At 42.1% G+C, this 25,585-nt stretch overlaps 1 protein-coding gene across 8 annotated transcripts in view; it reads right to left on the bottom strand.

The window, feature by feature from the left end:
- ARHGAP26 (Rho GTPase activating protein 26) overlaps positions 1–25,585 on the bottom strand; it is a 387,242-nt gene that overhangs the window by 230,200 nt on the left and 131,457 nt on the right. For all 8 annotated transcript variants that reach the window (XM_053295420.1, XM_053295423.1, XM_053295421.1 and 5 more), the window contains 3 exons: positions 23,875–24,004; positions 23,552–23,652; positions 11,619–11,713 (listed from right to left, as the gene is read on the bottom strand). In XM_053295420.1, the coding sequence (XP_053151395.1) occupies positions 11,619–11,713; positions 23,552–23,652; positions 23,875–24,004 (326 nt within the window). The remainder of the gene's footprint in view (positions 1–11,618; positions 11,714–23,551; positions 23,653–23,874; positions 24,005–25,585) is intronic.

The following is a 25,585-nucleotide window of genomic DNA, read 5'->3' as shown; positions in this document are numbered from 1 at the left end:
ACCACACTTGGAGTACTGCGTACAATTCTGGTCACCACATCTTAAAAAGGATATTGTTGAACTGGAAAAGGTGCAGAAGAGGGCAACCAAGATGATCAGGGGCCTAGAGAACCTTTCTTAAGAGGTAAGACTACAACACCTGGGGCTTTTTAGCATAGAAAAAAAGATGACTGCGGGGAGACCTGATAGAGGTCTACAAAATCATGCACGGTTTGGAGAATTTGGAGAGAGAAATTCTTTTCCCTCTCACATAACACTAGAACCAGGGGTCACGCCATGAAATTGATTGCCAGGAGATCTAGGACCAACAAACGGAAGTACTTTTTCACACAACGCGTGATCCACTTGTGGAACTCTCTGCGTGAGAAACAGGATGCTGGACTAGATGGGCCTTGGGCCTGATCCAGCAGGGCTGTTATTATGTTCTTATGATCAGGCAAGGAACTCCAGGCAGGGTTAACAATGGTTGTTGCACACACAATAAATGATCCACAGTTAAGGACAGCCGGGGAACAAAGAGAGGTTTACACAAGAAAGAGAAGAAATGCAATCCCATGGCCTGTTCTGAATATTGGTTAAGGCAGGCATTCTTGAACTGTGGGTCATGACCTTCCAGGGGTTCACAACCAACTTTAAAGGGGCTTGAGAGTCAGGAGAAAGCTGTCAGAGGCAGAGGTCTTACCCCACATCTCTAAGGCGGGGAGTCGGGGTGACAGACTAAGAGACAAGAGCCAATAACCACCCAGCTCCTCCACTGCTCACAAAGTCAAGGAAAGGTACAGCAACAGCACTTCTTTGGCCAAGGGGCCAGAAGAGAGTTCCCTCTTGGGAGATGAAAGCTCTGGCCCATCATTCAAGGAAATGCGCTGCTGTGCCTGCTCTCAGCTTTGTGAGGATTTGGGCAACACTTTGGTGACAGAGAGACAAAGGCTTTGCATGCATTTTGGTGAACCAAAAGCTTCGTGAGCATTTGGGTGACAAAAATGCTTTTCAACAATATTCTTTCTTTTTGTATTTCTGACTTGGATCACTTTCCAACATTTAAAAGAATAGTTTTAAAATAGTTTACAAAATCTAAATATTCAAAAATTAGGTCATTATCTAGATTATAATCTAATATTAATTTCTCAACACTTGTCCTAATTTTTGAATATTTAGTTCATTGAGATTAGGAGGTCCTTCACACAACCTTGCCGGAGAGCATGGATGGGCTGCAGGGAAGATGAGCGGCGACCATCCTCCCCCTGCTGCGCCCCACACCCACATGACTGGGTTCAAAAAGTGGGCTAGGCCTGGGGGCAGCACCGGGAGCAATCTCTCTCCTAGCACTTCACACATGTAGTCTAACCCAGGCTGGGCTGCTGTAAACTAGGTTAGGCTGTATGTGTGAATATCCTACTTTACAGGACATGTAAGACGAAATCAAATATATAACTCTATCAAGAATAGAAATCTGAAATCAGCTTATTTTTAACCATAAATCAGCTGATTATGATTAAAAATCTGAAATCAGCTTCTTCGTCATGAACCCTGTTGCCTATTAAGGTCATCTGGAGAGGTCCAGTTATGCTTGCTGCAAGCTCATTTGGTGGTGACTCGGGACCGGGCCTTCTCTGTGGCTGCCTCGGAGCTCCTTGCATCTCCTTCTTTTAGGAAGACCCTCAAGACACACCTGTTTTCTCAGGCTTTTAACTGAAATTAATTTTAAACTGTTTTATTTGTTTTTATCTTATGAAATTGTTTTTACTTTTTATTCTGTGAAATTTTTAACTGTTTTAACTCTTTTATATTTGTTGTATTTTAAATTCTGTACACCACCTAGAGATGCATAAATATAGTAAATTAAACAAATAAATAAAGATTCTGCAATTTGCATAGCTATACTCCTTAAATTCCACTGAAGCTGGAGACGTCAGAGCAACAAGTAAGGAAGAGGCCCTGTAAGGGGTTAGGGAGGATGATAAGTGATTGAACCCCTGTTGCTGAGCTGAGGGCATTGTTTTCACGTTTTGACTACTAGTTCCGTTATTACATCAAACTTTTAGGTAAAATGGAAAATCTTTTAAAAGGTGTGAAGAGAAAAGCTGAAGATGTGACAAATGAAAGGAACAAAAAGCCAAGAAAGTAGAATAAAAATTAGCTTCACAAATTTGAGCACTAGTAGTGAGGAACAGCCTCAGTGTGTAAATTGTCACAGAACTCTTTCTACTGAGAATGAAACCAAACAAATTAAAATGGCATCCAGAACTAATTGATAAAGAGCTAGCTAACAAACCTCTTGATTTGTTTGAGTCAAAAAAAGCAATTAGTGGCTGACATTCCGATTAATGAAGTGTGAGTGTTTCAAGCGATATGGAAGCCCTTGCACAACTCCCCCTTTACCCCTGCACATACACTGTTGTGCAAAAGCCATTAGAGTTTTGACTGGTTTCCAATCTTGCAGAGCCCTTTCAGAGAACGAGCAGTACTCAGAAATCTGAGTCATTTTACACTATAGCATGTGCTTAGGAGGACTGGGGAAGCTGTGTGCAGGCTCTTGTCACATCCCTGTAAGCCTCTTTACCCATGTGCTTCATTTCAGGATGTCAGCCACTGTATCCCGCTACACACACATCCACACCATTCAGGCAGACGCTAGCACTAAAGATGTTCATTTAATAGCAAATGTAAGATTCATTGATGACAATAAAATCAGTTAGGATTTGCTCCTTTGTAAAGAAATTACAGGAAGAAAGAAAAGCTTTTCCAAATTATTGATAGCTATAAGAGTGCAACTCTCCTGGAGTGGTTGAACGATGTGGAGATATGCACCAATGGAGCAGGCTACCAAGGAGGGCTTCAAACTTTAATTTGGGGACAATCTCCTGGTGCCATATGGACATACTGCATTGTTCATAGGCAAGCTCTTGCTTCCAAACATGTGAACCCAATATTTGAGGACGTTCTACTGCCAGCCATACTGTGGACTACATCAAATCAAGACCTTTAAAAGCAACAATTTTTAGGTTACAGAACACACTTAAAAGAACACTGCAAATCAAGATGGCTCAGAAGAATGTTTTAGCATAGTCGTTTGAACAGACAGATGATCTTTAAAATAATGTCAGTGATCATGTATTTTGCAACAGTTATGAAGTTGTCATATTTAAGTGACATATTTGAGAAACCGAACACTCTTAAAAAGTTATTGCAATGTGGAGATAGCAGTATTTTTCAGCTCAGTGACAAACTGAAATCATTCATTTAAAAAACTGAACTCTTTTAGAGGAAAATGGCAGGTGAAAATGGACATGTTTCATAGTTTGGAATAGTTTATTGAGAGAAATGACACATGAATTAGTGGAAAAATGAAAAACCTTTATCTTGAGTTACCTTTCTTCACTGAATTCCCACTTTGAGAAATACTTTCTTGATCTGGAAATGGGAAATTATGACTGGATTAAGTAACGTTTCAAGCTGAAGTGAAAGTTGGCATCCCCAGTATTACTGAAGAGAAGCAATTCATTGAGGTTGTTCACATAACCTCAGGTCGCTGCTGGGCAGATCTGCGGGGAAGGTGGGGGCTCTCAGTTCATCTGCCTTCCCTGGCAAATGAGCAGTGGTGTCTTTTCATTCGCCGCACTGTGCATCCACATGAGTGGGAGGGTGGTGAAGGCAAAAGCTGAAAGCATCCTCCTCCCACATCCCAGAGTGCCCAGTGCCATGAGCGTGGCGGCTGCTCTCATTAGAGCAGCCACCACACTCCGTGTTGCTGCTCCCCCCCCACCTGCCCCGGCTCACTGTAGGAAATGGTAGCAGACCGGCAGGAAGCCTGTTTATCCGGGGTCAGAGTGCACATAATCGCCTACTGAGGTAAAACGAACCACAGGTTCACTTTACCTTGGTAAAACTCTGTGTAAAAAAAGCAAGGCTACCATGTTCTGGAGCAGCTGGGAATGGATGACTCACAGAATTCCAGACAACACGAGGTACCTGAGTTACCCCAGGTGGCTCATGTTGTTTGAACAGCCTTATTATCTCTCTTCTGACACCATTCTGAAAATGAAGTTCCTGATGACGTCTCTTCCTAAATGTTGGACAAGTGTGCAAGCTGAGTACAAATAATTAAATGAGAAAGCTATGAAAGTAATTATTTTCTTCAGGGTTGAAAAATCAGGGTTTTCAGCAGCTATTTCTATAAAAAACAAATATCAAAAATAAAACGTGGAGCCCAAAATTAGATTGGCAGTCTTAAACATAACACACATTTGCAATATTAAGTAGAAGTAAGCAAGCTCATCCTTCTCACTGAAAAGCAACAAGTAAATGTGCTTCATTATCACCACCTAATCAAATCAGTAGTTTTAATCATGGGGAAAGGGGTGGGAGTAACTATGTATTATTTTAGGCAGTCACAGTAGCAAAGTTTGAGAACCTGTGGGTTAAGGGATTGTCATCATTTTGTTGGCACATACCCGTGTGCCCAAGTAGTGCCAATTATAGAAGCTAAAGTTCGTGGGAAAGACATTGGGCTAGAAATTATGAGGATTAAAATGTGATTAAATTATATTACAGATCTGTGTGTCTGCTTCTACATGTTCTTCACAACAGGGTTAAGAATTTATTTCCTAAATAATTTGTCCACATTTCTTACTCATTCTGCCCAGTTATAGTCTGAAGGAAGGCAGCTAACGCAGCAATAAAATGTTACTTACAAGCAGGTTCATATTCAGATTATCAAATTGACCAAACAATATTGGTGTGAAAGGGATAATAAGAATTATGAATTTGCACATTAATTTTAAAAAAGCAGGTAAGGGAACTGGAATAAAAAAGTATTCAGCACCACAAAATTCCTGCCAGAAGGCAACTGAATTCCACAGTATATTTCTATTTAATGTCAGTGGCAGTTTTCTTATGTGAAACATCTGTGAGTACTAATTATTTTCCAGTTTAATCATACACTGTGTCATCTAATAATGCATACAGGGTCGCCCCCTACAGGCTATACAACAAACCAATATGGTTCAATTCTCATTTAGCTTTTAAAAAATTTCAACCTACAATTCCATCTGGGACAGAAACAGGAAACCATGTTTATATATTTCCTCAGCAAGGTTTTAGAGATTGCTGTAGCACTAATTTAGAGACAATGTTGCATTTGCAGAAAAGCTTCCACGCCATGTACAATCATTCACAAAGACACAATCAAGGGAAATGCATAACCCCATGACAGGGATAACATCACTTGCAAGCTGTTTGCATTTTTCTATGAAGAAAAGCACATGAAGAAACACAGAAATATGTGTGTATGTGTATCACACACACACACACACACACTGTTCATGCAAATTGAAAGAACACTGAATCTCATCACACAAACTTGTTTAATCTCCCTCTTCCCCAGACTTCTCTGACAAAAAGGTATTATTCTCACTTCATTGGTTAGTAACTTGGGCATATAAAAGAACAGCAGTTTGGCCACATGCTTGGCTGTGATAGGATCCATTCAATTCTCCTGGTGCAGGACACCATCCTGTTTCACTATCAAATTGCTCACACAAAACAAAGTCACATGAAGTTATTTAATAAAAATATCAACTAAAAATAAAAACCTTTGGAGCAAATTTCTGGGGACACTCAGTTAAATGCACATGAGGCTATTTTGGCACCACTGTATTCCGGTAACAAGCAAAACATTAAAAATGGCCTCTTGTAGTTTTTTCAAAAGGGCATCTAATTTTATCCATTTGCAGTGCAATCCTATGCATATTTACCCAAAAGAAAGCGCCACTGTGCTCAGTGGGCCTTACTCCCTAGTAAGAGAGTTCAGGATTGAAGTCTAAAATAATTAAATGGCAGATAATAAACTAAAAATTTGTAGCTGGTGTACACCCTTGAGAAGAACCAAATTCTTTCACAACATTCCTATCAAATGTTAACATACCACAAAAGAAAGGAAGCTGTAGACTTACAATCCTAACATTATCCTTATTTCTCAAGCGGATTCCTGTTCTACCTTTGATAAGTGTAAAATGAATCTCAAAGGATGGCAAAACAAGTTTTAAATGTAAAAAGAATTTAATTTGACTAGATTAATGGTTACTGTAGGAGATGAAAAAAATACTTCCAAACATCAGGACTCAGACATGGTTATGAAGAACAGATTAGGGATTTAATTTAACACAAGGTCAAGCATCAAGCTGCCTGACATCCACTGAGCAAGGGGTATTTATGAGTACAACACTGTTTTGCTATGTTGCTCGTTAGCTGCAATCCTTTGAAGCAGGACGAGCGAGAGGATTTTAGGGTATTAATGCTGGGAGGCAGCACAGAGTCACTGATGCCATCTGTCTAAGGCCTCTAGAGCACCATCATCTTGGTGGCATGTAATGCAAAAGAGAGTGACTGAAACAGATCATCTGTGTTTCTTGGTCTGGCTCCACCCAATTATTCTCACTGCACTCCAGTGCCAGATCATTTTGATCCCTTCTCTCCATTTAGGTTGTAATCACAATAGAAATGCAGTTGCACATTAGCAGGCATGAGAAATGGCTGAGTGGAAATGCTAAACTGAATTCTCTCTATTCTTTTTTCAACTGGGTAGCAGATTCCACAGCTGTAGTAAAAAAAAAATCTTTATTGATGGCTTCTTCTGTCTTTCATCCCACATGGCTACAAATATGACCACTGTACTCCCAGTTTTATTGAACCTGAATAAATTTAACATAAAGAGTTCACTATTCCCCCATCAACATAGCATTCTTACTAAAGTATATTAAGAGAAATCAGAATACCCTTATTCATCTTTTGTCAGAAAAAAATAGGATTTACTTAAAAATTAGATGTCACTGCCGTTCATTAAAAGCAAGCCACATTTTTGCTTGAGATTAAAGTTAATTTCTTATAATTTTTCACAGTTACTTTTTATAAATTATGCAGTGGGCTGCAGAAGGAAAAAAAACCCAGCAAAAATCACTTCTCCTTCCCCCTCCCAGCTAACATTGTGGCACATGCAATGTTAGTCTAGATGTCATCAGAATAAAATTTAAGTTGTACTATACAAACCCCAATGACATACATTTCTTTGTTGTGTTTGCCTCCCCCACTGACATTTTTTTACTTTGCCTTTTGATGGTCTGGCTTAACTATGTAATACAAGTTAGGTGGTATGTTTTATAGTTTTTCTATTCACATATTTGTAGTCTTCTTTTGGAAGAAAGAGGATTTCCTAGGCAATTAATCTTCCACAACTCCAAACCCATTATTACTGAATAGTATGGAGAGCCACTAATATATTTTCAGTTGCATTAACTACCAACCATTCCAAAGCTCATTAAAATCTTTAGCTGAATAAACAGGTTAAAAACTTAATTTGATTTTTAGGTTCTAATTAAAAATGGGATATCTAATATATGGCTAAGAAATTTGTAAACAGCAAGGTTGTTTGTGTTTAATGGACTCAACAAAAAGTTCAAATACTGAAGTTAAACAAAAATAAGAGCTTGAAAAATCAGAGATGTTGAAGCACCAGCAGACATAAAATTCTCTGAAAAAGTGGTGCTCATAATGCAAGATGTGACTCATGCTCACATATAAATTTTATTTATTATAAATATTTATATCCCAACTTTCTATCCCACTGAATGGCCCATTGATGCAGTTACACACTTTAAAAAAATACAATAAATATAAAAAAATAAAACAGAGGAAAAAGATGAAGGGTGGTGTTAAAATATGGAGCAATACATCCAGAATAAAATACCAAAACAAAAGTGCCAGTAACAATTAGTAATATGCTAGGCAGAAGAGATGGGTTTTTACTGCTCACCTAAAATCCAGCACCAAAGGGGCCAGCAAGACTTAAAGGTATCCACAGTCTAGTCACCACTACTAACATGGCCCTGCCCCATATCCACACTAAGCAGACTTCCAAAGGTAACAGTCCAACGACAAATGCAGTGAGTGAGCAGGTTCACATGGGGAAAGGTAGTCCTTCAAGTACCCAGATCCTAAGGTATTTAAGGCTAGAAAGGTAAGAACCAGCACCTTGAATTGTGCTCATGGACACACTGGTAACCACTGCAGTTTAAAAGTACCAGAGTAATATAAATTGACCGAACCCCAGATAACAGCCAGGTGTCCGCATTTTGTCTCAGTTGCTGTTTCCCAACAGTCTTCAATGGCAGCCCCACACAGAGCACATTGTCAAGTAATGATGTGACTAAGACATGGATCACCATAGTTAGATTTACCTGCTTCAGCAAAGGGTGCAATTGGTGTACCAGGACAAATGCACTCCTAATCCAATCATTACTTGACTGTACAGACTCCAGGAGCGCATATCATACATATATCATTCTCTAAGGTGTATCTGTGGCTGATCCTGTGTGTGGCAGCTCTAGTGAGAGTTCGCGAGCAGAAACACCATGGTGATTGGGCAGTGAGGATTCCATATGCAGATAGGGGGGGGGAGCCTGTGATAGTTAAGGACAGTTGGAATGCAACTGTTACTGGTTGGAAGATGTTCTTGATTGTAGAGGAGAGAAATCTCTCTATATAAGTGGGCAAGGGTCTGCGAAGAGAGGGGTCACGAGGAAGGAAAGAGCCACTTCAGGAGAAAGAGGCTGCCGTTGTGTGAATTAGATGAGGAAACAAGATGAACAAGATCTGTTAACTCAGGAAGGGAGAGAGAAAGAGAGAGAGAAGAAGGAGAGGAAGAAAGACAGAGGGGAAGAGTGAGTGGATAAGAGAGAAAGAGAGAAAAAGAAGGGAGGGGAAGAAAGAAAGAAGGGCGAGGGACAGGCTCGAGCCTGTCAGAGGACCGAGGGCAACGAGAAGCCATGGTGGCACCTATTGGCAGCAAGGAAGGGCCCAGCCAACCACTGCTGCTATTTAGGGCTACCAAGGCCCAAATAGGCAGAGGGAGGCATACAGGCAGGCAGGCAAGGGACAGGCCTGGGTCTGTCAGTGGCCTGAAGGGAACAAGCAGCCATGGTGGTAGCAGCAGCAAAGATAGGCCCAGTCAACCGCTGCTGCTGCTGCTCCTGTGGGGAGGAACAGGAGTGGGGCTTGGGTGAGGTCTCTGGGGAAAAGGGGCTGCAGCTTCGCCAATAGGCACTAGCAACGCTGTAGCCTCAACCAAGAGGGGTGAGGCAGTGGAGTAAAGGCATGTAGTGACTAAGAGGGGTGAGAGGGATGGAAGCAACCAAGGAGGAGCAGGAGTGTGGCTCAGGTGAGGGTGGAGAGATCTCTGAGGTGAGGGCAACTGTAGCAGGGGGTGAGGGGAGTAATCAAATACTAGCACGCAGATGCTCTGCATAGGTTAAGCCAGTTTATTATTATTCCTCACAGGGCTTGTTCATTTGGACCCAGGATCACACTTGTACATGGCAGGATGCGAGCTTGCATTCCTTAACCTTTTGTCTCTTTTAAATTCTAATTTGGGTCTGCCAGGCATCTCTCTCTGCCTATGCTCATATTCAATCAGAGAGGGGCATTTCCTTCAGTCCATTTGCAGTTGTTTGCAAAATGATCTGAAAGGCATTATAGGGAAACGCCTTGTTAGAATGCTCATGTACCATAAGAACTTAAGAAGAACCCTACCGGATCAGGCCCAAGGCCCATCAAGTCCAGCATCCTGTTTCACACGGTGGCCCACCAGATGCCTCTGGGAAGCCCACAGGCAAGAGCTGAGGGCATTTACTTTCTCCTGCTGTTACTCCCTTGCAACTGTTTTTCACAGGCATCTTGACTCTGAAGCTGGAGGATGCCTATAGCCTTCAGACTAGTAGCCATTGCCAGACCTGTCCTCCAAGAATTTATCTAACTCCCCCTTAAAGCCATCCAGGTTGTTAGCTGTCACCACATTTTGTGGCAGAGAATTCCATAGATTAATTATGTGTGGTGTGGAAAAGTACTTCCTTTTGCTGGTCCTAAACCTCTTGGCAATCAGTTTCATGGGATGACCCCTGGTTCTAGTGTTGTAAGAGAGGGAGAAAAAATTTTCTCTGTCTACTCCCTCTACTCCATACATAGTTTTATACCCTTCTATCATGTCTCCCCATAGTTGCCTCTTTTCCAAACTAAAAAGCCCCAGATGTATAGCCTTGCCTCATGAAGAAGGTGCTCCAGGCCCCTGATAATCTTGGTCACCCTCTTCTACACCTTTTTCCAGTTCTAAAATGTCCTTAACATATGGTGATGAGAACTGTACGCAGTACTCCAAATATGGCCACACCACAGTTTTGTATAATGGCATTATAATGTTAACAGTTTTATTTTCAATACCCTTCCTAATGATTCCAAGCATGGAATTGGCCTTTTTCACAGCTGCCGCTCACTGAGTCGACACTTTCAATGAGCTGTCCACCATGACCCCAGTTCCTCTCCTGGTCAGTCAGAGACAGCTCAGACCCCTCAGCTTATATGTGAAATTGCGTTTTTTGCTCCAATATGCATCACTTTACACTTGCTTACACTGAACCGCATTTGCCATTTTGTCTCCCACACCCCCAGGTTGGAGAGATCCTTTTGGAGCTCCTCACAATCTCTTTTGGATTTCACTACCCTAAATAGTTTAGTGTCATCTGCAAATTTGGCCACCTCACTGCTTACTCCTTCTAGCTCATTTATGAATAAATTAAAAAGCACTGGCCCCAGTACAGATCCCTGGGGATGATAAATGATCATTTATCCTTACCCTCTGTTTCCTCTCCTTCAACCAGTTATCAAACCACACATGAATCTGTCTCCTTATTCCATGACTGCTAAGTTTTCTCAAGAGTCTTTGATGAGGAACTGCCATCGGACACCCTGCCATCGAACTCCGCATCCCATGCTGCCTGGGCACACCCAACACTCACCCCGTGCTTAAGCCACTGGACAAACAGATTGCCCTAGTTAGACGCAGGTAGCTATGACAAATGGCTTTCTTCTTTCCCTTCCCAGTACTGTAACCTGGTAACATGCCTCAGGATTAACCACCCTCTTTTCACATTCTGTAACCCTATTATCCCTCAATAAAGCAACTCTTTTTTTCAAGAGCACGTGTCTACTCTCCTTTATCATTTCCAGTGTGTCCACAACTCACACAACTTTCAGTATTTTATTGCTGTTGATGGTCTGCAACCATTTGATGCTAATTTCCCCTCACTTCAGCAAAGCATAGCCATGGGCCATGATAGCAGACACATTCATGTCCACAAAGACCTCTTAATACCCCAGAACAAAGAAAAGATAAAATGACCTGATTATGCATATCTTACTTCAGGGACCAAGTACCAAGGAAACAGGTGCAAGACATGCTTACCAAGAAAGACCCAAATTTCCCTCTAGCCACTGCTAATTTGTGTTCAATTGGAACAAGGACCAGATAATCAATTCAGTCGCACCAACTCCCAAGTAGTAAAACTAAATGAGGCCTTTGGTCTCTTATGCTGTCTGCCATATAATACAAACCAATAGTGATACAAACAACTATTATCAGAACGTTTTGGTGTGGATAATTCCGGAAGGAGAGCAGTTTGGGGTATCTTCAAGCCCCATATTTTGTTGCTTCTAAAGGAGTGCTGCAGTGATAGAATGCAATTTGCACAAGTGATGGAAAGACCAAATCAGCAAGAGCAACAACAACTCACCGATCCACCGCTTCTACATCAAAGCAAAATCTCTTCTCTATGGAATCAGTTTTCCGTCGTGTGCAAGATTTAAGGATAATTGCTTCATCTTCACCCTGGTAGAGTACAAAGATTAAGTCATTGTATTTTATTTTATTATTTTAAATATATCACATATCAGTAACAGGCTTGTTCTGAATTCCAGGAGTGTTAATCTTGTAAGATAAGTAGTACATGAACACAGCTATGTGGATTACTGCTTAAACTCAGCAGGTGAAGGAAGGCCTGGATTCAGTTATCACCAATCAACTTACCTCCACAGAATTACCAGTCATATTCACTGTGGAAATCCATTGATCTTTGATCTGACAAGAAGATAAGGCCAGAGACTCATCTAGTCTAGAATCCTGTTTCCCACAATGGCCAGCGGAATGATTTTAGTAAGCCTATTAGCAGGGCATCAAGGCAACAACCCTTGCCTGCTATTGTTCCCCTACAAGTAGTATTCAGTGGTAAACTGCCTCTGAAGATCAAAGTTCTATTTTGCTATCATTGCCAATAAGTCACCAACAGAGCTATGCTCTATGAATTGGTCCAGTCCTCTTTTTAGCAGAGCATCAAGCCATTAAAAATTTAGATTCCATTCTGGTTCATGTTCAATTGTATTTCTAACTCTTCAGTTTGGACACCAATTTTAAAAACTGACAAGGTGACCAGTTTCAACTGGTTTGCTTACATTCCATGAAGAACAATATCAAACTCTCTGCTAGCAATGTAGTCATATGGGTCAGTCCAACTGGGCCCTTTGCATTTTTTAATCAAGCATGGCAATTACTTTTGGCAATGGATCTTGAGAGTTCGCCATAAATCTTTTACGCAGCTCAATCAAAAGCTTACAGCTGCAATGGACAACCATTTAGAACCACTATAAATCACAATGACTTTCTCTCCCCACCATCCCTAAGATTATACCAAAGGAAAGGAGTGGGCCTTGGGCGGCCTCCAAATGCCACAAGGAGAGTATTCTATCTCATGGAGACAGAGAGGTCCTTCATTCAACTAAATGAATAGTCTCCCCTATTCACTTAGTACCTTATCCTGACAGCAATGGCAGCAGGAGAGGAGAGAAGGCATGAGCCCAAAGTCCACTTCCTTCAAGTAGAATCCTGAGGGTGGGGAAAGCATATTGTCTGTATAAAAACAGTGTGGTTTATGAAACATGGTGTGATGAAACGCAGATCTCCATCTTAAATCAAGAATGCCTGATGTTTCCACCCCATCCTACGTGCTTTGAATGAAGGACATTCCTCTCTTTTATTTCTGAATGAGGACAATCCTTTCTTTTGTCATTGAAGGGACAGAGCCATCAAGCTACAGTCCGTTTTTCATAGTAGGTGACCAGCTCTAACCAGACCTGCCTTTGGACATATAAGTTCAGACCCATTAAGGAGGAGGGACTTCCAGTTTGGAGGGAAAAACTCAATCCTGGATAGGCCTTAAGTCAATGCTACATCAGAGATGCACTGCCTCTTTTAATTGGATCCCAGAGCTGTCTCTCTTTGGAAGAGTGGGAATTTATTTTTATTTATTTTATAAATTTATTTTTATTTATTTTTATAACCACCTTGGGGCTATCTTTTTAACAAAAGGCAGTATAAAAATGCAAAAATAAATAAATAAATAAAATTTATTTATTTCACATTTATATCCCACTCTTCCTCCAAAGAGCCCAGAGTGGTGTACTACATACTTGAGTTTCTCCTCACAACAACCCTGTGAAGTAGGTTAGGCACATGGTTTGTGTGGAGTCCAGCTGCATAGTGCCCATAAGTCCCAAGCCAGACAGTTCTAGGTTGAAGCCGTGTCTGAGTGTCTTTAGATCAGTCTTCAGTTGGTGGTAGCCTACCTCAAAGGAGCGGCATGCTCCTAAATTGGGATCAGAGCAATCTCTCTAATGAGAGTAGATTCCAAGAAAGTACAGAGTAATCTCTGTCCCATCACAAGTGGCTTTAAATTGTCGCAGATTGCAGCTGCTTTGCATAGGTTTTGAATGTTCTTCCAAGGATTCAGAAATCATCTTTCAGGCTAGAAACTCTCAGCCTTTTCCCATACGTAAAGTTTTTCTTTTAAAAAATGTAATAGTATGTGTATGTGAGTATATGTGCAATATATACGTGCCTTGATGTATAAGCAGAGTTCACCTGCTTGAGTCATGCACTTGAATACTTGCCTTGTGCTTGTAATGTAGCTGGAGTATGTGTTGTGGAAAGGTGATTTGTGTTGGCCTGGTACCATAGGAGAATCATTCTTGATGGCAGGAGACTTAAGCCTTATGTGATGTGCCTTAGAGCTCATTGACATAACCATTTTTACCACAAGGCAGCAACCTATCTTTGCAGGGCAGGGAGCCGGAGAACAGCTACTCTGAACATGGAGCCAATTCAAAGGAACCAGGAGGCTTCCTGTCACAGCACTGTCTCGGTATGAACCTGGGGGTGAAATGCTTACATTCAAGAGACACAGTGAGGCTGAAAGTCTTTCTCATGGATAAGCACTTTGTATACAGAGACTCGGCCATACAGAAGCCGTTTCGAGACAAGCTATGACTCTAACCCTTCAACCCGCACTCTGAGGTGGCACAATCAATGACCACACTATATGTTCGCTGATTATTTGAATTAGCTGCCAGTTCTTATCGCACTAGCCAAACAAGTTTACAATAAGCATTTTGTAAGCCTTATGGGTGCTCTCCATCAAAAACCAACTTGTTTTTAAGCAGACTGACGCACACAATTTCAAATATTTCCATGGCAGACTCCAAAAACAAATGTTGTTCAGGGTGGTGCTATATATTTGGATTAAGGGTGCTATACAGATGGCCCACTAATGGGCTTCCTAGTCAGAGATATCTCACCTTTATCCAAATTCCTAAAAATATTAATATTTTATTCATAGACATGGAAGATCGGCCCCCATGTACGTTCTCTCTCTCTCTCTCTCTCTCTCTCTCTCTCTCACCCACCCACAGTTTGTACTTGTGAGCACATGGAATAACCTTAGCTGAAAATAATATTTCCTGTAAGTGCCACTTTTATTGTCCAGCTCTGCCCCTTGATACTCAGAAGATATAAGAAGGTTGTCTTTCAGAAACTCTAGCATCAATTTACTAGTTATCAAGTTCATTAGTAACTACAAGTTATTTACAGTGCTGTAGGTTCACTATCTGACTGCAGCACATGAGGCAGTCAACACCCTCTCCTGTGGTCCTAAACTTGACTGTGTTCCCTCCACCCCACCCTACCCTTCCCATGGCTACTTTTAAAATAAGAAAAGACACTGTCATTCTAAAGCACACTCTTCAGTAACGCATTTAGCGTAAGGTGCTGTATGCTTGATTTGTCCACTAGCTGCCAAGAGGCCCTTAACCAAGTCTATTTGGAAAACCAAAAGAAAAAGAGCAGCCTATGGGGTGGAGACAGCCTTGGTCGGTCTGATGGATGGTCTCTACCAGAAACTGGACAGAGGGAATGTGACTCTGTTGGTTCTCTTGGACCTTTCTGGAACTTTAGATATTACCAACCATGGTATCTCTGAGGGGAGTGGGAATAGATGGCACTGCTTTGCAGTGGTTCTATTCCTATTTCTACAGTAGATTCCAGATGGTGTTGCTCGGAGATAGTTGTTCTCTGAAATGAGAGCTGTTGTATGGTGTCCCTCAGGGGCTCCATCATGTCTCCGATGTTTTTCAACATTTACATGAAACTGCTGGGTGAGATCATCAGGAGATTTGGAGTAGGGTGTTATCAATATGCTGATGACACCCAAATCTATTTCTCCATGATATCATAATGAGGAAATGGCATAACTCCCCTAAATGCCTGCCTACAGGCAGTAATGGACTGGATGAGGAATAATAAATCAAAGCTGAATCTGAGCAAGATGGAAGTATTCATGCTATGGGGTCATACTTTGAAGGACGTAATAGATCTTCCTGTTCTAGATGGGGTTGCACTCCCCCCGAAGGAACAGGTACGTAGCTTGTGGGTGCTTTTGGACCCCGGCCTCACTCTGGTTTCTCAGGTTGAGGCTATAACCAGGGGCGCTTTCTATCAACTTTGGTTGATGCGACAGCTGCATCCGTTCCTTGAAGACAGTGATCCCAGAACTATGGTACACTCTCTGGTAACCTCTAGGCTTGACTACTGAAATGCGCTCTACATGGGGCTGCCTTTGTATGTGGTGTGGAAACTTCAGTTGGTTCAAAATGCAGCGGCTAGATTGGCTCTAGGGTGTCTTGGAGAGGCCATATTGTGCCTGTTTTACAGCAACTGCACTGGTTGCCAATAGGTTTCCAAGCAAAACATATATTACCTTTAAAGCCCTAAACGGCTTGGAACCAGTTACCTAGGAGGGCACCTTTTTCTGCATGTTCCCCACTGCACATTGAGATCATCGAGAGAGGTCCGTGTCTAGATGCCGCTGGCTGGTCTGGCAGTAACGCAGGGGTGGGCCTTCTCCGTAATCACCCCTGGGCTATGGAATGCGCTACCTATAGATATTCATGGTTTAACATCTTTGCCAGCCTTCAGAAGACCCCTTAAGATACATTTTTTCAGCCAGGCTTTTAGTAATCTCTGAATGTTTGGTCTTGTGGTAGCAAGCATGACTTGTCCCCCTAGCTAAGCAGGGTCCACCCTGGCTGCATTTGAATAGGAGACCACATGTAAGCACTGTAAGATATTCCCCTCAGGGGATGGAGCTGCTCTGGGAAGAGCAGAAGGTTCCATGTTCCCTCTCCGGCATCTCCAAGATAGGGCTGAGAGAGATTCCTGCCTGCAACCTTGGAGAATCTGCTGCCAGTCTGTGTAGACAATACTGAGCTAGAAAGACTAATGGTCTGACTCAGTATATGGCAGCTTCCTATGTTATGTTTTAAAATTTTAAATTGCTATTTTTAATTGTTTGTTTTATTTTGTTTTTCTTGCTTTTGTTTTTGCGAACCACCTAGAACCTTTGGAGTCTGGTGGCATATCAATTAAATAAATAAAATAATAAAATAAAATAAAATAAAATAAAATAAAATAAAATAAAATAAGAACTTCAAACACAACTCAGGCCAGCTTTAACATGTTATATGCTACTCCAGCCCAAACCTGAGCTAGAGATTTCCCCAGTTTAAATATGTGGAACTAACTTCCTCGGTTTTATCAGAGTGCTTTCTTCTTCTATTGACCTTCAGGGAATTTTGGAAAGAATTGGTGGCAAGGTCACTGCACAGTTATACTGACATGCTTTCCTCACCATGAATCATACTGCAAGCAGAAAGGCAATAAGAAAAGAACAGGGCTATGAAGATGCTGTTTTCTGTGAAAAGCTATACAGGTGCATGCCAAACAGTTAATTTAGCTTCAGGAAATGACTTGAGCCGGTAAGAGTTATCATAAGATTATTTCAAAACAGAATAGTTGCAGATCCTTATAGATCCAGGAGCTTTGCTAGCTCAAATGCAAATAAGCAAAATACTGCAGGGCAACACAAAGTGAACATAATGATTCACCTATATCTCCTGAACAAAAGAACCCCATAAGCACCTGCTGCCCATAGTTGTTTCTCTGTGCTGCATGAAAATACACTGCAATTGCCCTGTCTGTGGAATGGGTTAGTTTGTTTACGCTTTTATCTTAAATGCTCCTAGACTTTCATGTGAAGGAGCCTTCTTCTGGGGAAGCGTTTTTCATGTGCATCTTTTCTCTGGACACGCTCTTTCTTCTAGAGTAGAGTACAAATGTTCAAGTAAGGCCCAGAGGGAAATCAAATTCAAGTCAGCTCAGCTCTCACCAGCACTGTGCCTACTTGCTGCCCCTGCAGCTCTGGTCTCTGTTATTCTAATGCAGCAATTTTAATGTACATAAGCATGTAGATGGGTAGATAGGTAGGTACATGCCAAAATGCCTGCTTCCGTTAAAAAGAAGAAGAAAAACGGTCCATTTTTATATATTATCTTGAGTGTCACAGCATGCTGAACTACTACTACAACCACATCCGCTCTTCAACCAAGGTTCTCAAAGTGGTTTACATAGAAAAATAAACAATACATAAATAAGATGGCCCCGTCCCCAAAGGGTTCACAATTTAAAAAAAGAAAAGCAACATCAGGCAGATACCAGCAAGAGTCACTGGAGGGATGCTGTGCTGGGGTTGGATAGGGCCAGTTGTTTTCCCCTTGCTAAGTATAAAAGAATCACCACTTTAAAAGGTGTCTCTTTGCTTAGTTAGCAGGGGGAATATCACCACAAATTATCACTACAGATGATACCACAAATTACGTTAACAAAAACAATGGCCAAACTCGGACATAATAGGAAACAGGAAGTCTCTTCACCTCCTATTTCTGAAGCTGTACATCCGAATGCAGGGAACCACCATTTTGACCAAAAATGGACCTGTGGTTTCCCTCCCCAAACAATGAAATGGACCTCTGGTTTTTATTCAGTTTCTTTTCCTCCAGCTGTGGTTACACAGTGCCAGCATTACATCTGAACATTGGCACCACAGTTTCACCCCTCAGAAACCAGACTGTGGGTCCATGGATGCAGGAAGAAAGAAGAAATCAAGGAATGTTTGATTTTGTGGTCAAACCTGAGCATAATAACCTGTGCTAGGGGTGCTATATTATTATTGGTTTTTCTGGATCTCAGATTGACAAAGGCTGAACTTGGGTGCTTGCCTGCCTTCCTTGTGTTGTGGTTTGCTTTGCTTGCGAGATAGTATTGTGGTGAGAAATGGACAGTGGCAGCTCAGGTTTCTGTGTGTGTGTTTTATATTTTCTTGATGATTGCTGTGAGATGAGTTCCATGCCTGGCCTTCAGACTAATTAGTATTTCATTCACTGCTCTGGTCTGCTCTGCAATCTGCATTGCATGGTGTACTCAGTCAGAATGTGGCTGAAGTTGCTCATGGCTATAGCTATGTTTGCTGCTAAGGGTGCTTCTGTGGCAGCTGTTACAATGTAGTCATAACTGTGTGTGAGAGAGCAACGTCTGCCAATGATGTTACTGTAGAACAGCACTGTAGCTGGCAGTGGATTCTGGGTCAGTGATTCTTTTTTGGTCATTTTTGGCCTGTCTTTGAAAAAATGTGTATTGATATGTGTCGGGAGACACAGATTCCCTTTTACCATGTGCTTCTGATCTGCAGTATTTTGCAAGTCAGGGACACAAACTGAATTGCAAGTTGCAATGCAAAACTTGTTGTGTATACTCTGAGTGCAGCTTGTTTGGGCCATAGAAAACAATGGGGAACTCAAAACATCCAATTGTTCTGCATGGGTAGGTCCTAGGGACATCGAAGTGGGTTGAGTGGTAGGGCATGATAACTAGTACTTACCACCCAACCCACAAAGGAAATGGGTAAGTGGGTGATTTTTAACAAATTTTAACCTTTCCCCCAAGTCCCCATAGGATCCTATGGGGTTTGGGGGAAAGTTTAAAAATTGATGCATATATCAGGCGGTATAAAAATACGATAAACAAACAAATCCTTTTAGGGGTTGTGTGGTAGGTAGCACACATCATACCCTACTACACAACTTACTTTGGTGTTCCTAGGAGCTACACATGGGGAACAACAGAGTGTTTTGAGTTCCCCATTGTTCCCTATGGCCAAAACACTCAAATCACTTGAATCGTTTCAAGGTTGTTCTGTTGAAACAGCCAGCTTTTTGTATGAATTATTTTGAGGATTTTGCCATTCATTTTGAGCTCAAAACAAATTGCAAAATTCATTTTGTGCACATCCCTACTCCCTGGGCACTTGGAATAAAAGTATATACATTTCTTCAGCGGCGGCAGCTTTGGTCTGCACCATACACAGTTGCTGCATTATGTGTTACTTTCTTATAACAGCCTCACATAATTTCTGATGCCTGCTGCTCTATTCTCAAAAATAGGCAAATAATATTGCTGTAAAGGGGAACACACCCTCTTGCCTTGGGAAAAGTTCTGCAGCAGCAAGAAGGAGGGCAGCTACCCACATAATCTTCCGATGGCAGTTCTATTTACCAAGGCAGATTGGACAATGGCACTTTCACCTACTAGCAACAGTAGTTTTCTTTAAATGTAATGGTAAAATAAGAATGATACAGAAGTCCCTCTTTATTTGCAGGGGTTCCATGCCTGCCAATTAGAATGAATATGGAAACTGTGAATAAAAAAACCATACCCCTATGGGAATCCGGGGGTTAGGTTCCTTACACTAAAAAAAATATCAAAAAAGCAGGAAGGGAGCAGAAATGCAGGAAGGTAAGAGTAGAAAAGCATAATACCTTGTTCTCCTGGTCTCCAGGAATCCCCCCAAATCTCCTTATTTTTCATTTTAAAAAATTGTTTTAAACAAAAAAATTTGTTTAAACAAAAAAAAATTGTTTTGGAACTGCGGATAGGCGAAAATTGCCTATATTCTCTGCCACAGATAAAGCAACTGGATCTAAGACCCATCCTCAGATACATGAAACCAGCCAAAACCTCAGTTAACGAGGTTTCCTGGATGTCTTAACTATAGAGCCTTTTACTAGCCAGGCATTTCAACATCCCAATGGCTCAGCTGTTAAAAAAAAAGAGACACATATGTTATGATACTGATATTGACCAATTTAATCATTTTTCCCTGATGTAATGTCTCTTTTAACTGAGTACTAATAAGAATATTTTACATACTACTTGTTAATAAAAAAATTCTAAACGGGATTCGCATAGCAAAAGGTATGGAAAGGAACCAATTTGTTCTAGTAAGAACTAAGCTGCCTGCTTTCCTTTCACTATCCCTACAAGTGGACTAAATATGGTTCAAATCAGGTGGTTCACAGGCTAGACTTCTTGCGTCTCAAGAGTTCACATGTCCTCCAACTTGGATCAGGGTGGATGACATCATCACAGACTACGTCACTGAGGTGTCCCTATGTGTCCCTCACCAAATTAAGATCAAACTCGTTAGATGGTCCACAAGTTAGCCCACTTGTGCCTCAAATGTTTACATACCCGCCATCTTGGATTGAGGTAGAAGACATCATCAGAAACTATGCCATTGGGGCATCCCTATGCATCCCTACAGCTGTAGCAAATTTGGTTCAAATTGGTTAGGCAGTTCACAAGTTAGCCCATTTGCACCTAGGGTAAATGACATCACCACAAACCATGCCACTAAGGTGTCCCTATGTGTTACTCACCACAACTGTACCTTTATTTATTCCACATATTTAAATACCGCTCATAACCTACATCTCTGTGCAGTGTACAGCAAAAAGATACAAATAAATTAAAATAAAAAATGATGTAAACATTACAATAATTTAAAACCCAACATTAAACACTATAAAAACTATAAATCCAGTTAAAAGCCTGGGTGAACAAATGTGTCTTCAGTGGCTTTTTAAAAGTCAGAGATGGGGAGGTTCTTATTTCAATTCAAAAAAATTCTAAACGGGATTCGCATAGCAAAAGGTATGGAAAGGAACCAATTTGTTCTAGTAAGGGAGAGCATTCCAAAGCCAAGGGGCAGCAAGACCCATCCCCGAGTAGCCACCACTTTGTTCAGACCGAAGAAGACGGTCTCTTAAATACCCAGGGCCTAAGTTGTTCGGAGCTTTATAGGTAACTAGTAATTTTCAGCCCGTTAAAATAACGGGCGCTAGTAGCCTTCTCCGTCCTCCCGCAAATAACATTCAGTGGGGGGGGGGCGGGAGGGAGATGGATTGCCCCAGTGCTGCTCAATACCCAGGATGGAAAGGGGTTTCCCTCCAGTTTGTCAGCGTTGTGCCTGTTGATTCCACACATCTCCACGGGCTGCGACATGATGGGGGTGGGTGGGGGTGGGTGGGAAGGTAAGGAAAATGCTCTTATCATCTTCGAGTAGCTACCACTCTCCCCCACTCTCCGGCTTGGTACTGGTAGACATAGCATGCGGGCTATTTCCCACTCCACACGTTCACTGCAAACCGCTGCAGGTATTTTCCTATAATATCTTGAACGTGCTTCTGTGTGTGTATGTGCGCGCGCGCATATATTTCTGTAGAATCCGTGTGTTTGTGTGTGCGTGTGTGCGCGCGCATGAGTGTATTGGCGCGCGGGTGGGGCGGAGGGAGAGTCTTCCAGGGGCAAGGCAGTAACGTGCTGGGGCAGCAGAACTTAAGGAAAAGTGACAGCAACTCTTCTGCAACTTCTTGCACCCGAGGCGGCCAGCCGAGGATTTACTTTAAGGAAGATGTGTTTTTGCATTTGCATCCTCAACGTCTTTAGAGAGGTGTGTACGGCGGGTCCAGCCCAGCCGCGGAGAGAGGGCTCGCCTGCCTGCCTGCCGGTTTCCCTGAGCGGAGGGGAAGAAGGACAACCAGTCAGCCAGCACGCTTGAACAGGCGAAGCCGGACCCCGGCTCCACTACGCCCAGCCCAGCTGGGCTCCTGGTTTTCCTGGGGGCTGCCGTGCCGAGGCTTGTCCCGTCCGCCGGGGCTTGATCGAGCCCATCTCCCGGCCGGGCCCTCCGCCGCCTCGGCCACACCGCGTCCACACCGCATCCTCTGCCGCCACCTGGCCGGATTCCCCCGCCGCCTCCTCCCCCAGACCCGCCACTGACTCTCTTCTCCCTGCGGCCGGGCCACCCGCCCGCCCCCGCCGTCTTTCCCTTCCCTGATTTTTTCCACGGGCGGGCCAGAACCGCCTCTGCCGCCTCTGCCCCCCCCCCCGCAGTCCGGCCGGTCCCGCTGCAGGTCCTGGTGCCTACGGCCGTTTCAGCGGCTGGGCTGGTCCCGCCGCTGCCGCATCTGCCCTCCCCGGTCCCCGCTTCTCCTTCTTTCGTCCTGGGAGACAACATGGCCACCGTGTCTCTGCGGCCGTATCTTTCTCGTACGTTCTGGGCATGCGTTCCGCGCATGCCCAGAACAGCCGAGAAAGACACGGGCCACAAAGACACGGGATCACACTTTAGCTCTTTATTATAGAGGATAACCAGCACCTTGTATTTTACTCGGAAACCTATCAGCAGCCAGTGTAGCTCTTTTAAGACAGGAGTAGGATGGTCTTCCCCAAGATGACCCAGAGAACAACCTGGCTGCCAACCTTCTATACCAACTGTAGTTTCCAGACTACATACAAAGGCAGCCCCACACAGAGCACATTGCCGTAGTCCAGTCTGTAGGTTATGAGCATAGGTACCACCATTCTGAGGTTGTTCATCTCATGAAACAGACGGAGCTGGCATATAAGCCAAAGCTGATAGAAAGCTCCTCTGGCCACCATCTCAACCTGGGACACCAGAGAGAGGTTTGGAGCCAGAAGCACTCCCAGACTGCGCACCTGTTCCTTGCAGGGGAGCATATTTTTGTTCAAATCGGTTAGACAGTCCACAAGTTAGTCCACTTGAGCCTCAAATGTTTATGCATCCTCCATCTTGAATCGGGGTGGATGGCATCATCACAAACTATGCCATTGAGGTGTCCTTGTGTGTCCCAACAACTGTACCCAAGTTGGTTCATATTGGTCCAGATATTGTGAAGTTAATGGGGGGGGGGGGCACACACACACGTACACACAGAATGCCGGGTGATCTCATAAGCCTACAGGAAAATAGGCTAAAAATATTAAGAAAAATAATTCCTTGTCCCAAAGGGGAAAAAATAATTGAAAAAGAAATGTTAAGACATCACCAGCAACAGCCACTAGGAGTAGCACTATGATGATGCACTGAATACAGACAGTTGCTACCACACCCCACTCCCCGCTCAATATAATAGTCTCTTTGTCCAAATGGCAGGTAGATATAAAGTTTTGTAACTTTTGTATGCTTTATTTTTAAAAAACAATTTTGCCTAACTGTCCATACTATCCATCTTTTCATAAGCCCAATGCAAGTCTGCCCTATTATGAGGATGAACCTGGCAGAAGAGTGTACGTATTTATACTCACCCCCTTCCCTCCAGACTTCTGGTCAAATGGCACCATAGTTATTCGCTTAGAATCACTCTGATATGTGCAGTAATGCTTCACCCAAGATGTCCCAAAGTGACCTAAAACATAATGGAAATGGGAAGATGTAAATATTTATCATCATGGACAGAAGCAGTGATAGTTTTTTAAAAGCTCCCTTTTCAAAGATTCCGTCCACTTGACTTCACAGAGCTATAAAGGAGGATCAGTCCCCTTTTCCTGGATGAAGTAAAGAGCCTACAGACACTTATTAGAACACAATATCTTATTAGAACACAATATCTTAGAATAAAAGCACTTACGCTTTTCCTGGACATAGAGGTAGCCCTCCATTGTGAAAGGACTGATGTTTTTGTGCTCATGAGGATTCTCCTTCATCTTCCTCATCAAGGACTCAACCTCTGATCGTGTGCCTTCAAAACGGTTTCTTGTCTATATTAAAAGTAGACAACAAGAGCAATGTTAGGCAGCCTTTGACAAGTCTTCAAATGCACCAGAGCCTACAGAGAAAACTGCTGCATTAAAACCAATAGACAGCAATTAACTATATTTTTAAACTTTAGTGACAAACTACGTAGATGACAGTTCTAAAAACCACATAAGGCCAATGTGGCCTTGACCAAGGGATGGTTCTGATAATGGGTCATAGCCTTTGTACACACCATGGGCTCCCGAGTGCTGTAAGGCAAAAACCATTAAGTACAATCATATACTGGCACATCTAATTGCCATTAGCATCATACTTTTAAAAAAATCTTCCTCAAATGAGACTGTTCTGTGTATCAGTGTACACATGTACTTCCAGTTCACAGTATGTGTCCTCAACAGATAGAACTGCAGCTATGAGAACAAAAAAACATACTTTTGTTTATGAAAGTAGCATGAGTGTATGCGTATGTATATATTTTATTTTATTTTTATTTATTTATTTATTTTTATTTTTACATTTTATATCCCACTCTTCCTCCAAGGAGCCCAGAGCGGTGTACTACATACTTATGTTTCTCCTCACAACAACAACCCTGTGAAGTAGGTTAGGCTGAGAGAGAGTGACTGGCCCAGAGTCACCCAGCTAGTTTCATGGCTGAATGCAGATTTGAACTCGGGTCCCACAAAATCCCAGGTGCATGTATATCCAGGCAGATTCTTGCAAAACCTCATGTTGTTCACATAGTGTCTGCAGTCAACTGTCTTAACCAGTACAATTAATGCAGTGTGCTCAAACAAAGACAAATGGAAGGCATTTAAATCTCCATATGGACTAGGAAGATTATCTCCAGACCATTACAAGGCTTTTTTGAAGCTTTGCAAATGTGTGAAGAAAATCTTCCACAATGGAAGATTTCCACATGCAGAATCCAGGATATAATGTGAAACAAATTCACCAAGTAGACTCCCCATTTTTTCACAAAGCCTTTTTATTTGAATAAGAAATGAAATACACTTAAGTACCTTTACAGTGAAAGGAACAAGACATAAATGCATTGCTGATTTTAACTATTAATCTTAATTGTTAATTAAAAAATACTGAAGTGATGTTCTAAAAGCACACAGTTTCCCCATCAGAACACCAGATAAGATAAATGGTTGTGATGTTTAGAAAACAACATATTGTCTTGTGCTCTCCAGTGCCTGGAAATTTTGTCATCTATACCAAAAACAGACAACTACTGAGCTATTAGAATGTTGTGTCATGCTTTGTTTCAAAGGAAGAGGAAGGGTTCCATAAACTATTTAGTAAACGAGATATCAAGTATTCAAGGAATCTAGTCAAGAATGTCTATGATCACTCTGAGAACATTTTTCCAGGTTCTTCTAACAAACTTCAAAAACTACATAAGATACATTATAAAGTATCAGAGAAATCAGAGTAGAAACTATTTAAATCTTTGTAAAAACATTCTACCCATAAGCACATTTAATTTCCGAATCTCCATTATTCTATCTATCTATCTATCTATATCAAATGTGTACACTGCCCCAAACTTTCATCTCTGGGAAGTTAATAACAGC

This window comes from Hemicordylus capensis, chromosome 2 (assembly GCF_027244095.1).
Source record: "Hemicordylus capensis ecotype Gifberg chromosome 2, rHemCap1.1.pri, whole genome shotgun sequence".
Taxonomy (NCBI): domain Eukaryota; kingdom Metazoa; phylum Chordata; class Lepidosauria; order Squamata; family Cordylidae; genus Hemicordylus; species Hemicordylus capensis.
This window is presented reverse-complemented; position numbering and strand designations above follow the sequence as displayed.